At 47.3% G+C, this 13247-nt stretch overlaps 1 protein-coding gene across 1 annotated transcript in view; it reads left to right on the plus strand.

Annotated features, from left to right (window-relative positions):
- Window positions 1–11958: 11958 nt before the first annotated feature.
- Window positions 11959–13247, plus strand: part of Cmtm4 (CKLF like MARVEL transmembrane domain containing 4) — a 45977-nt gene continuing 44688 nt past the window's right edge. Inside the window, exon 1 of the mRNA XM_057753485.1 lies at window positions 11959–12297. Within this exon, the coding sequence (XP_057609468.1) occupies window positions 12112–12297 (186 nt within the window). The 5' untranslated portion in view covers window positions 11959–12111. The remainder of the gene's footprint in view (window positions 12298–13247) is intronic.

Genomic DNA, 13247 nt, shown 5'->3' on the forward strand with positions numbered 1-13247 from the left:
GGAAAATCCCGGCAAGCACTATTTTTAGAGAAGACTCAGAAAGCATTTTTCTGGCCAAGGGGACAAGTTTGTTTTTTTTTAAACAGAAACAGTAGTTAACTCTAACCCTTAAACCAACCACTCCTGCCTGGAATTCTCCAGACCCTAGCCCCTCCCCTGTCATGTGGGAATGTTGCTGGAGGAATGTGGTGCTGCCACAGAGGAGACTCAAATCTTTAAGATATGAAAGTCTTGAAACATCAAATAGAAATTTCTCTTATCAGTTTGGTTCCTGCTAATGCTGGTAATTGTGTTCGGGGACCTTTCTTTTTCTAGTGTTGGGAAACTACCCCAGAGCTTTACGCGTGCTAGGCAAGCATTCTGCCACCGAGACACATCTTCAGCTCAACACTCAGTTACCCAGGCTGACTTTGAACTCTCTCTGTAGCCTAGGTGTGCCTCAAGCATGTCATCTTACTGTCCTGGCCTCCTAGGAAGATTACAGACGTGTGCCACTGACAGTGTAATGCTTTATTTATTTATTTATTTATTTATTTATTTATTTATTTATTTTTGTTTTGTTTTGTTTTTTTTGGGTCAGGGTTTCTCTGCGTTTCTCTGACTGTTCTGGAACTCACTCTGTACACCAGGTTGGCCTGAACTCAGAGATCCTCCTGCTTCTGACTCCCAAGTGTTGGATTAAAGGTGTACAGTACCACCACCCGGCTTATTGATACTTTTTAAAGATTTGTTTTCTAAATGATATGAATGTGTGTTCCTGTGTGGGAGTATACACACTTGAGTGCAGGTGCCCTTGGAGCCCTGTGGAGCTGGGGTTACAGTTATCTGTGCGCCACTTGGCAAGGTTGATAAGAATCAAACCCGGGTCTTCTACAAGAGCACCGTGTACTCTTAACTGATGACTAATCTCTCCAGCCCACGCTTTTCTTATCTAATGAGCCAGAATCTTGTTATATGTTCCAAGCTGGTCCCAAACCCACAGTAATCCTCCTGCCTTAGCCTCACAAGTACTAGGATTATAGCTGTGCCTTGCCTTGCCAGCTTTAATGATAATCTTTTATGAAAAAAGAAAAGATTTGTTTTATGTTTGCCTGCCTGAATGTGTGTCTGTGCACCATGTTTGTGCCTGTCCTCGTAGGTCAGAAGAGGCATTGGATCCCCTGGAACTGCAATGGCAGAGAGTTGTGAGGTGCCATGTGGGTGCCCGGAACTGAACCTGAGGCCTCTGCAGGAGTAGCCACTGCTGAGCTGTTTCTCCAGGCCCTTTAATTATAATCTTAGCATTCTCATCTTATATTTTATGCTTGAAACCTACTTACAACTAGTCTGTATTTTCCTGAGACTGAAGCGTCTCTGGGGCTCCTGCTGGTTATGGAATACATATGTTAAACATGGAAGGTAACACTAGCCAGCTCCTTGAAGCCACCGAAAAACCTCTCCTACCTCCAGCACTCACAGGGATACAATGGGGCATGGGCCTGGGTGAGATGAAGTGGGAACCCCTCTCACCTTGCTGTGGTCAGGCCCTTCCTCCACAGACAGGATCCATTGAGGCCAGAATCTGGGCAAATATTTGTGCCATGGAATTTGGAATCTAAACTTGTAGGTTTGGTCATCTGAGGCAGAGGAGGCTGTGGATTCTGATGATCAGGAAAGAGTGTGTGTGTGTGTGGGGGGGGTGTGTACAGTGAGGAATTTTCTGATTTGGAGGTAGCTGCCTTCGAAAGGAGCCAAGTCCAGATCTAAATGAAAGAATCCGGACTTGATCCAAGAGAATGTTGCTGATGTGAGGATGCTACAGAGCAAACAGGGTCACCAGTCAGTTGAGTGAAGAGGAAAAGGCGAATAACCAAGAGCTTGTTTGGGCTCTCACTGCCTGGTTGAGGAAGACTTGGCCCCTGACACTTGTGAGGTCCAAGCATATCTGCAGGAGTGAACTCATTCTGTTCCATCCTGGCTATTCTGAGCAGTTCATTCTGTATCCACTGATAGACTAAGATAAGAGGCTGCCTTCTGGCAGGATCGCTCCCCTCCCACAGCCTGAAATAAAGTAGCATCTGGCTTCTTCCTCGGCCTTGTCTGAGTCTGCACTAAGTCAGCCCTGGACTTGTGGATCAGTCCCCTGCAGCAGGGTCCTACCCAAGTGCTGCCTGCTTCTCTAACAGGTACTGGCTTCCATTTGCCTCGAGCACTAGCCGACAGGCAGAGGCACAGCCATTGCTAGGGACTCCTGATACACTACAATCCACCACTGAAGACAGGATCGTAATACCAGGTTTTGTCAACTATTTAAGGATCCATGTGGGATTCCCAAAAACGCCCCTTGGAAGTCTGTGAACTTGTGTTAAAAATCAGAAGAGAAAATTTTGAGTCTCTCTCTGGAACTAAAAATAAATGTAGGCGAGTGTCCAGGAGCAGAGAACAGTTAATAAGTACTGGAAAAAAAAGCCTCTAATCTTGCCTCTGTTCCATCCATCTCTTGTATAGAAGCCAGAGAGAGTCCCAAGAGTCAGGCCACTGGGCTGCTCCAGTGCCAAACAGCCTTCCGCTTGGAGCCCATCCTCTGAAATGCTTCACAAGGTCCATGCTGCTGTTCAGTTTCTGGCCTCATCTAACCATCCTCCACTTGAATTCTGCACTTGCTCCCTCCTCCTTTTTCTCTCTAAATTACATTTAGTTTTATTTTTTAAAGACTTGTTTTATATACACGAGTGTTTTGTCTACATGTGTATCATGTGCATGCCTGGTGCTCGTGTGCATGTGTATCATGTATGTGCATGCCTGGTGTTCGTGTGGATGTGTATCATGTATGTGCATGCCTGGTGCTTGTGTGCATGTGTATCATGTATGTGCATGCCTGGTGCTCGTGTGCATGTGTATCATGTATGAGCATGCCTGGTGCTCGTGTGCATGTGTATCATGTATGAGCATGCCTGGTGTTCATGTGGATGTGTATCATGTATGTGCATGCCTGGTACTCGTGTGCATGTGTATCATGTATGTGCATGCCTGGTGTTCGTGTGGATGTGTATCATGTATGTGCATGCCTGGTGCTCGTGTGCATGTGTATCATGTATGTGCATGCCTGGTACTCATAGAGGCCAGAAGAGGGTGTTGGATCCCTTGGAGCCAGAGTTGCGGGTGGTTGTGAGCCACCATCGAATCTGGGTTTCTATGCAGGAGCAGACAGTGCTGTCTTGACTGCTGAGCTTTTCTGTTGAGTCCTATCTATTTGTTGATTTGTTTGTTTGCTTATGTGTTGATCAAAGGACAAATTGCAGGAGTTGGCTCTTCTTCCATCATGTGAATCCCAGAGGCGTCATATTTGGCAGCAAACACCCTCACTTCCTGGGTCATCTTGCCAGCCCTCTCTAGTTTTCTGTTTGCTTGTTTTTTTTAGACAGGATCTAACTATGTAGCCCTGGCTGGACTGAAACTTGCTATGTAGATCATTCTGGGTTGAACTCACAGATCTTTGTCTCTTGCCCCTAAATGCATTCCTCCTCTCTCCATTTTTTTCAACAAGGTCTTGGACTGGTTCTGCCTTCCAGGTATTGGAATTGCAGGTGTGCTCCCCAACACCCCGCCTCTCTCCTGGCCATCTTGAGAGTACTGTGGTTTTGTTCGTCCTTTGCCTGCATTGTTCTTTCTGTCAAATGCCTTTCCACCAGCTTGCACCGCCCCGGTGCTCATATTCAGATCTCAGCTGAAATTTGGAGCAGGGCATGAAATCCGTTTGCTGGTGATCCAATATAACCTTGTGGGTACCCTCCTCTGCCCACATACCTTCAGCTCATACCCTTCTGAACTTACTAGCTACAGTAGCTGCTCTCCCTGTCCCTGTTAAACATGTTGCTTTGTTTACCACCAATACTAGGATTTTATTTACTCTTCTGCAGTGCAGGGAATAGAACCTGGAGCCTTTGGCATCCTAGGCGAACACTCCGCCACCGAGCTGCACCCCAGCCCTGAGATCCTTTTAAACAATTGCTTTTAATTCAGAGTTATGTGTGCACATGGTAGAGAGTACGAAATAGCTCTATTAATACAAGGCCTGTCACCAGGATATTTCCTGCTCCCTGGAGGCACCGCTCTTTACATTGTAACTGATGTGTCTATATGTTTCTTTGCCCAAGGGGCTGGGAGTGGTCCATTCACTCTTCTAGCCATTGGGGGAAGGAGGGTCCTTCACATAAAACACTCATGCCCTTCAGTTCTTGCAAAAGTAACTGAATGACCATTTTATGTTTCTTTTCCATCTCCACTTCCTCTGTTATAAATTCATAGGCGTTTTTCTCTTGCACTATGTCTCTATTGTCTTATTATTTAATATTCAAGAGTATGTATGTATGTGATACATATAAAACATAAATATAACATATATAAATATATTATCTTCTTGCCCCTTTTAAGTGTGCCATTCAATGACATTAAGTACTTTGACACCATGTATGACCATCACCATTTATGAGAAAGTTCTGGAACTTTCTCATCACTCAGCTGGAAACTCCATACTTAATAAATAATTATTCCCTACTGCCCTTGGCTCAGTCCCTTGTAAATATTAACCTGCTTTTTCTTCTTATGGACTTGGTGTTAGTATTTAGGCATCTGTACTGGCATGCCCTTAGGGTCCTGACAATACTTCCTCAGCTATATCCACTAAGAGCACCTCCTGTGTTCATTCGTGACGACCCCCCCCCCTTTTTGTTTTGTTTTTTTTCGAAACAGGGTTTCTCTGTGAAACAATCCTAGCTCTCCTGGAACTAGCTCTTGTAGACCAGGCTGGCCTGGAACTCACGGAGATCCACCTGCCTCTGCCTCCCAAGTGCTGGGATTAAAGGCGTGCGCCACCACCTCCCAGCACTGTGTTCCCTTTTAAAAGGTGAGCCTGCCCACCTCCCGTTTCTTTCTCTTTCTCTCTCCCCCTTTCTCTCTCTCCCCCTTCTCTCTTCCTCCTCTCTTTTTCCTTCTCTTCCTCTTCCACCACTCTGCTCTTCTCTGCCCACTTCTCTCTCCTCTTCTAGTAAACCTCCCATGTGAGCCCTGTTGCATGGTGTGACGTCTCTTCACAGCATTTGTTTGTTTTTAATTACAACACTTGGATATTCTGAATATTTCATATAAATAAAATAATTCAGTATGTGGTCTTTTGCGTCTAGCTTCTTTCACAATCACTTAGCGTTTTTTATTTTTATTTTTATTTTTATTTTTATTTCAAGACAGGGTTTCTCTGTGACTTTGAAGCCTGTCCTGGAACTCACTCTGTAGACCAGGCTGGCCTGGAATTCAAGGATGTGCCAGTCTCTGCCTCCTGAGTGCTAGGATTAAAGGCGTGCGCCACCACTGCGTGGCTTCTCTTAGGATGTTTTTTAAAGTTCAAGTTTTAGCATACGTCAGTCAATGTATCAGTGCCAGTGCACCATTTCTTTCTGTTTCTGTTTTGTTTTGTTTGTTTTGTTGAGACAGGGTCTCTCTAGGTGTTCCTAGCTGTCCTGGAACTCACTATATAAACCAGGTTGAGCTTGAATTTAGAGATGCTCCTGCCTCTGCCTCCCAAGTGCTGGGATTAAATATATATACCACCATGCCTGGCTTTTTTATGGCTAGTTCTCTATCATGTAGCTATGCCATATTTTGTTCAACAGTTGATCTGCTAATGGACATTTGGGTTATGTTCACCTTCTATCTCTTGTAGATCGTGCTGCCATGGACACAAAAGTACCTGTTAAAGTATATACTCAAGTGGAATTGCTGCACTGGTGTGTGTGTGTGTGTGTGTGTTGATGATGATGCTGTGTATATACTCAAATGATATGGTACACGTATGGCGCTCAGAGGACATCTTTCAGGAGTTGTTTTTCTACTTTTACCCTATGTGACTCTGAGATCAAACTCAGTTCCTCAGGCTTGGCAGCGGGACCTTTTGTGGGCTGAGCCACAACATTGACATTGACCCTTTTTTCACTTTTGGGGAATTTGTTTATTTGAGACAGTGTCTCTCTGGCTGTCCTGGAATTTGCTATGTAGACAGGGTGGCTTTGAGCTCACAGAGACCCACATGCCTTTGCCTCCTGAGTACTGGGATCAAAGGTGTGTGCCACCACACCAGGATTTTTTTTTTAAAAAAATTAATTTATTTTAATTTTTTATGTTTCTGAGTGTTTCCCCCACATATATGTGTGCTCACCATGGTGCATCCCTGGTAACTGCAGTGATCGGAGAGGTTATCATATTCCCTAGAACTAGAGGTACAGGTGGTTAGGGGCCACTCTGTTGGAATCAATCTTGGGCCCTCTGGAAGAACAATAAGTGTCTTAACTGTGGTGCCATCTCTCCAGCCCTTGTCTTTTTTGGGAGGGAGGATATGAATATAATGTGGGTTTGTGCACATGAGTGCCTTGCCTCATGGAGTCCAGAAGAGGGCACCATGATCCCCTGAAACTGAGACTATAGGCATTTGTGAGCCCCTCCCTACTAAGTGGGTAGGGACTTGACTTGGGTCCTTTTCAGGAATAAAATACCTATTCTTGACTGCTGAGCCATAATCCACCACATTTGATCTCACTATTTCCTTAGGTTTGTCTTGAATTCATGTTCTTTTTTTTAATATTTATTTATTATGTATACAATGTTCTGTCTATGTGTATGCCTACAGGCCAGAAGAGGGCACCAGACCTCATTACAGATGGTTGTGAGCCACCATGTGGTTGCATGGGAACTGAACTCAGGACCTTTGGAAGAGCAGGCAATGCTCTTAACCACTGAGCCATCTCTCCAGCCCCTTGAGTTCATGTTCTTAAGAGATTCTTATGTCTCAGCTTCCCAAATAGCTGAGCCTACTCACATGTCCCTGACTCCCATATGGAAATTCTGTGTAATTTTTTTTTTGAGAATTGCTAATCTGTTCAGTACAGTGGCTGTATCATTTTATATTCCCGCCAACAGTATGTGGAGTTTCAAGTTTTCATAACCTCATGAACATTGGTAGTTTTTTCTTTCTTCTTCTTCCTTCCTTCCTTCTTTGTTTCTCTCTCTCTCTCTTGTCTCTCTGTCTCTGCCTCTCTGTCTCTCTCTTTCTTTCTTTCTTTCTTGTCTCTCTGTCTCTGTCTCTCTGTCTCTCTTTGTTTTTTCTTGTCTCTCTGTCTCTCTGTCTGTCTTTCTCTCTCTCTCCTCCCCCCTTTCTTTTTGGCAGGGTCTTATTCTGTAGAACTCCCTATGTAGCTGAGGTTGGTTCAGGACCTCATGGCCATGCTCCAGTCTCAGCCTGAGTGCTTGGATTATATGTAGGTATGAGCTTTACCCAGCTCTGCTTTTCGTGTTTTTGCTATCCTATCAAGTGTGAAATGATTTTGATGTGCATTTTCATAAGTAATGACATTGAGCATCTTTTCCTTTGTTTGTCCAAGAGGGTTTTTTTCCTCTTAAAACTCTGTTTTGGGGGCTGGAGAGATGGCTCAGTGTTTAAGAGCATTGCCTGCTCTTCCAAAGGTCCTGAGTTCAATTCCCGGCAACCACATGGTGGCTCACAACCATCTGTAATGACGTCTGGTGCCCTCTTCTGGCCTGCAGGAATACACGCAGACAGAATATTGTATACATAAATAATAAATATTAAAAAAAGAATAAAAATTTTTAAAAACCTCTGTTTTGTAGTCTGTCTTTTCCTTTCTTCCTTTCGTCTTTAGACTCTCCTTCCTCAGCCTCCTTTGTGCTTGGGACTATAAGCATTTGTCATCATGCTCTGCTTGGCACTATCTTCATTTAAATTTTGATTTTGTTTTTATCTTTTGGTTTTCCAAGACAGGGGTTCTCTGTGTAATAGTCCTGGCTGTCCTGGAACTCACTTTGTAGACCAGCCTGGCCTCGAACTCACAGATATTCACCTGCCTCGGCCTCCTGAGTGCTGGGATTAAAGGTGTGCACCACCATTGCCCGACTTTAAAGTTTTACTATATTCCCTTCTGGTTTAGAGCTCACTAAGTATTCCATACTGACTGCAAAGAAGTATCCTCCTGAGTGTAGGGATAACAGGTATAAGCCACTACCACACCCAAATTCATCTGTTTTTGTTTTTGTTATAGGCCCTAGTCTGTAGACCTGACTGCCCTAAATCTAACTATGAAGACCAGGCTGACCTTAAAACAACAGTTCTCAGCCTCTGAGTGGAGACCCTCTTGGAGGGTTGCATATCAGATATCCGCAAATTAAAATTTTTTATTGCCATTCATAAGTAGCAAAATTACAGTTGTGAAGTAGCAACAAATAATCTGTGGTGGTGGGGGGTCACCACAACATGAGGAACTGTATTAAAGGGCTGCAGCAGCAGGAAGGTTGGGAACCACTGCTTTAAGGCTTAAACTGAGTCAATCATCCTGCCTCTGCATCCTCAATGAGGAGTTCTAGGCATGCACGACCACACCAGTGTCTAAATCTTATTATTACATATTTTCCTTGCAAATACTTATGATACATATATATTTGCAGATACACAAATACGATACATTTATAAGATGATATACATAGACTTTAATAACATATATATTTTTTGCAGACATCAGTTCATTGGTTAATCCAAACACACATGTAAGCAGGTAATGACATGTTGTACATGTCTTCTTGCTTACTTCTTCCCGGGTGATTTTCCTTGTTTCGACCTATACTACGTGACTGGTGTTCCTTAAATGTTCAATGGCCTTAAGTCATCCTACTTCAAAGCTGATTGGCCCTCCAGAGCTTATTTGGAGGTCTGTGGCTTAGGTAATATTTCTCAGCTGTTGACTCGGTGACAGGGAGAACTGGCCAGCTGTACCCGGAGGAACCTTGTCAGTCTATAGGTCCTCTGTCCTTGCTGCCTAAACTGTCTAGTGGACAAGTTGAGCTCTTGGCTTTTTGATCTCTTTGGAAGAAGCCCGAGAGTCTCTACATTTAATAAGCAAGCTTTCATTTAATTCATTCCAGTTTTTAGTAGTGCTGTGCCCAGTTAACTCTGTTTAAGAGATTCCTACTCCCAACCCCAGAGATGGCACCATGGGCAGAGTGCTTGCCATGCTAGTCTGATGGCCTGAGTTGGAGTTCAAAAGTCAGGACCAACCCCTGAGGTTGATCTGCATGCTTGTGTTGTGGACTGTGTGCCTGCATCTCACACACGTCTTTTTTTGGTTCTTTTTTTGTTTTGCTTTGTTTTTTGTTTGTTTGTTTTTTTGTTTTTGGAGACAGGGTTTCTCTGTGTAGCCTTGGCTTTCCTATAACTCACTCTGTAGGCCAGGGTGGTCTAGAACTCACAGAGATCCAACTACCTCTGCCTCCCTAGTACTGGGATTAAAGGTGTGAGCCACTACTGCCTGAGTTTTCTTTTTTTCTTTTTTCTTTTTTTAAAGAGACACTCTTGGACCTCTTTTACCTGGACCCACCATCGTGGGCCACATTCCCACCAAAACTGTGATGAAAGTGGTAGAGCTTACTGAGAAGTGCTCCACATGCCAGTAGTGATTTTCACACCAAGTGCGTGTGCACAGATCACCACTGTTCCCTGCAAGAAGCTGCACAAGAGGCTATCGATTATGCCATGCATAAGCAGACTCAGAGAGGCCCTGTAGAGGTCCCTCCATCGAGCTGCAGGAGCAGAGAGAATGGAGAGGATTCTGTTCCTGAGGCCTCAGCCCCACGCTGTAGATGTAGACCCTGACACTGGGGAAAGGCTGACAGTTCTGGCCTTCGGAGGTCCTCCAACCTGCAGGCCATTCAGCTTGCAGTGGGAATGAATGTGAAAATAACATGCAGAGCATCTGAATTTTTTCTGCTGTGCTGTAATATTTTCAATAAGCCTGGGGATAGAATACGTGTGCATGAATGTATATACATGCATGTGTGTATGTGTGCGTGCACGCACGTGCGCGTGCACACACAGACACACACACTGAAAGACCATACACACTGAGAGACCACAGCTCGTCTTGAGGCCTGGGGTATGGATGGGGATCCAGGGATCCTTTTGTACTTCTTCAAAGCTTTCAATGGATCATCTTGTTTTGTGACTGTGGTCACTCCTGCCTGTAGATGTTTTCTGGTGCTCCTGAGCCCTTTGCTCTGATACGTAACCTCGGGCGCCTTTCAGCCTTTCCCACTGCCAGCTTGGAGCTCTGTTCTCTTAGATGTGCTGTATCAGTTACTGGTTGTGTATTTGTTTTCCAGCTTCCAATCTTTTGTCATCAGTGTCTCCTTCCCCATTCTTTGTCTCTGTGGTTTTACGCCCTTTGAAAAGGAGACCCCTGTAGCTGTCATTTCAGTAGGCCGTTTAGGACAGAGTAGAGTTTGCCTTCAAATTAAAAAAGCTATCGCATGTATTCTTGGGGTGGTAGGACTCTGGGGCATGCTTTTGGAGGTCAGAGGACAACTTGCAAAAATTGGTTCTCTCCTTCACCATGTGGGTCACAGGAACCAAACAAAAGTGGTCAGGATCGGTGTCAGGCACCTTCACCCACAGTGTCCCTGTCCTCAGTTCTTAGCATATTGCTTAGCTTACAGTAAGTGCCCCCCGCCCCAGTATTTGGGAAGTCAAGTAATTTCAGTATTTCACCTTTGGAAAAAGTAAGAATCTGTGTTCTACTCAAGATTGCTTATGTGCTATTGGACAAGCCACTCCCACTCCGGCACTTGTCTCTGCTTGTGTAAAATAGTAATAACACCTCATCCAAGTGCCTTCCCCAGGGCCCAGAGCAGAGGTGGCAGAGTGCTGGAAGGTTCCATGTCAAAGTGACAATTCTTAGAAAGTCAGTGTTTTACTTAAGCTTAAAATTAGTCTTCACACGTGAATGACAAATTGGCCTATAATTAATGCCTCCAGGGCAAAATTGATGTTTCACCTAGCTTGCTGCTTAGAGGTAGCAAAACCCTTCTCAGCCAAGAAAGGAAACCAGTATTAGTCGCTAAGAGCCTACTGTGTGCACCGGATCCTAAACTGACATGGGTTGTGTTGATTCTGCAGGCTCCGTTAGCCCCGGCTTCTCACCCCTGCTTACTGTACCTCTGGCACAGAATTAGCTTGTCTCCAGGTGCCCAATGGGGGAACTCACACACTTACACCTTATTGCCTGTCACACAGTTGCAGTCAAGTCCAGCCTGGACCGGGCACTGTGCCTGGTACTGGGAGGAGACACAGTTGATCTTTACTACATTTACTTATTTAGTGTGTGTAGCGGGGGTGGGGTGGGGGGGTGGGGGCGTGCATGTGGAGATTAGGAGCCAGCTTGAGAAACTAGGTTCTTTGCCCTCACCATGTGGGTCCCCGGGATTAAACTTGGGTCATTAAGCTTGGTGGCAAGTCTTTTTTTTTTTTTTACCTATCGAGCCATCTCACCATCCACCAAAGCTTATCTGTTTTTAAGATATTTTTATGTGTATGTGTAACTGTGTGTGTGTTGGGGGGGAGGTGTATGTGCATGTAAATACAGGTGCCTGTCGAGGCCGGAAAAGGGTGTCAGACACTCTGTGAGCCACAGGAGCGCTCTTAACCTCCTTACTATCTCTCCAGTCCTAAGCATAGATTTCACAGGAAAGTCCCAAAATACCGGCAGAAGATCCTACTTTCTCTGAAGCTGACTCTGAGGCTGCGGACGGAGGACGCAACTCCGCAACTCCTTGGTCAAACTCCATCCGCTCCACACTTTTTCCTTCTTTTGCTCCATCGGTCCTCTCCTAGCCAGAAGCAGCTGGTGACAACCGGAGTCCAGGCTAGATGACCAGCAGGTGAGGGCGTGGTGGGGGCGTGACTAAGGCCCATAGGCCCCGCCCCAGCCAGCGACGCCCCTCCTCTCCTGGACGACCCCCACCCCCAGCCCTCAGTGCCCCTCCCCTCCCCGCGCCGGCCGCAGTCTCCGCCCCCTCCGGGCCGGCGCGCGGCTCCCGCCTCCTTCCCTCGGCGCCCGCTCCCGTCTCCCTCCCTTTCCGCTGCCGAGGCGGCGGGAGCCGAGCCCCAGCGGACCGAGCTGCGGCCGCAGCGGGCGGCGGGTGCAGAGGCGGCGGCGGGGTGGTCAGGCGACGGCGATGCGGCGGCCGCGCTGAGCCTGCCCGCTCCTGGCGCTGGGGGAACCGGCCGCGCGGGGCGGCAGCATGCGGGGCGGCGAGGAGCTGGACGGCTTCGAGGGCGAGGCCTCGAGCACCTCCATGATCTCGGGCGCCAGCAGCCCGTACCAGCCCACCACCGAACCGGTGAGCCAGCGCCGCGGGCTGGCCGGCTTGCGCTGCGACCCCGACTACCTGCGCGGTGCGCTCGGCCGCCTCAAGGTCGCCCAAGTGGTAGGTGTCGGGCGGGGCTCCAGGTACGGGCGGGCGGGTCGGCGGCCTAGCCCGCGCCTTCCTTCCCCGCACCCGGCCGCGGGGGGCAGGCCCGGTGGGCCCGAACCAAGTTCGGGCTGCGCGGCCCCCGCCCCGCGCACCACACGCTCCAAGGTCCTCGGGCTGCGGTTCCTTATCCTCTGGGGACCGCGCCCTCGGCAGGAGCCTGCCCTCTGCAGCTCCGAAGCCTCAGGGATTCCTGGTGTCTGCACACCTGCACCGGGGCCTACCTGTGCCCGTGTCCTCCCTGCTTCATCCGCGAGCTTGGAGCGCGGAGCCGGTTGCGAGGGCCGTGCCATCCCCTGGCTACTACAGTGCTTAGCAACTTGTGGCAGGTTTTCCGGTTCGTGTAACCCCAGACGGTTCTCTGCTAACAGAGAGGCCGGGGGGTTGTGGCATGGTTTCCTCCCTGGCGCCTAGCAGGGTGCCCAGCAGATGGTGGACGCTCAATAAATATTTGTTGAATGGAGGCATGTAGCCCAGATGCAGTGGGGGAGTCCAGATCTACCCATAAAGCCTCCAGTCTTTACTGCGGACGTTTGATCCCTCCTTAGCATCCCGTAGTCCTCGACTAAGCACTGGCTGGGACTGCCCAATTGGTACCCAGAGTTAAGTGACTCTGGTAGGGCGGCCAGTATGGGAGGTGACAGGAGGGACTTTCAGTTGTACTTAGGCATTCTAGAACACATTTCTCGGAGTCTTTTTATTTTTATTTTATTTTATTTTAGCCTCCAGAGTGTTTGGTTCAGGGGCTTGTGGGTTTTGTTTCTGTTTTGTGGTTTTGTAGCAGGTCCGTCTGGGTTTTGGTTTATCTCTGTTGTGGACAGGGCACGGTCCGGGTTAGAAAAACCTCGCTACCCCTCCTACTCACTGTCACTTTTAGCCTTCCACTGAGGCCTCGAAACTTTATA

This window comes from Chionomys nivalis, chromosome 21 (genome assembly GCF_950005125.1).
Source record: "Chionomys nivalis chromosome 21, mChiNiv1.1, whole genome shotgun sequence".
Classification (NCBI taxonomy): Eukaryota; Metazoa; Chordata; class Mammalia; order Rodentia; family Cricetidae; genus Chionomys; species Chionomys nivalis.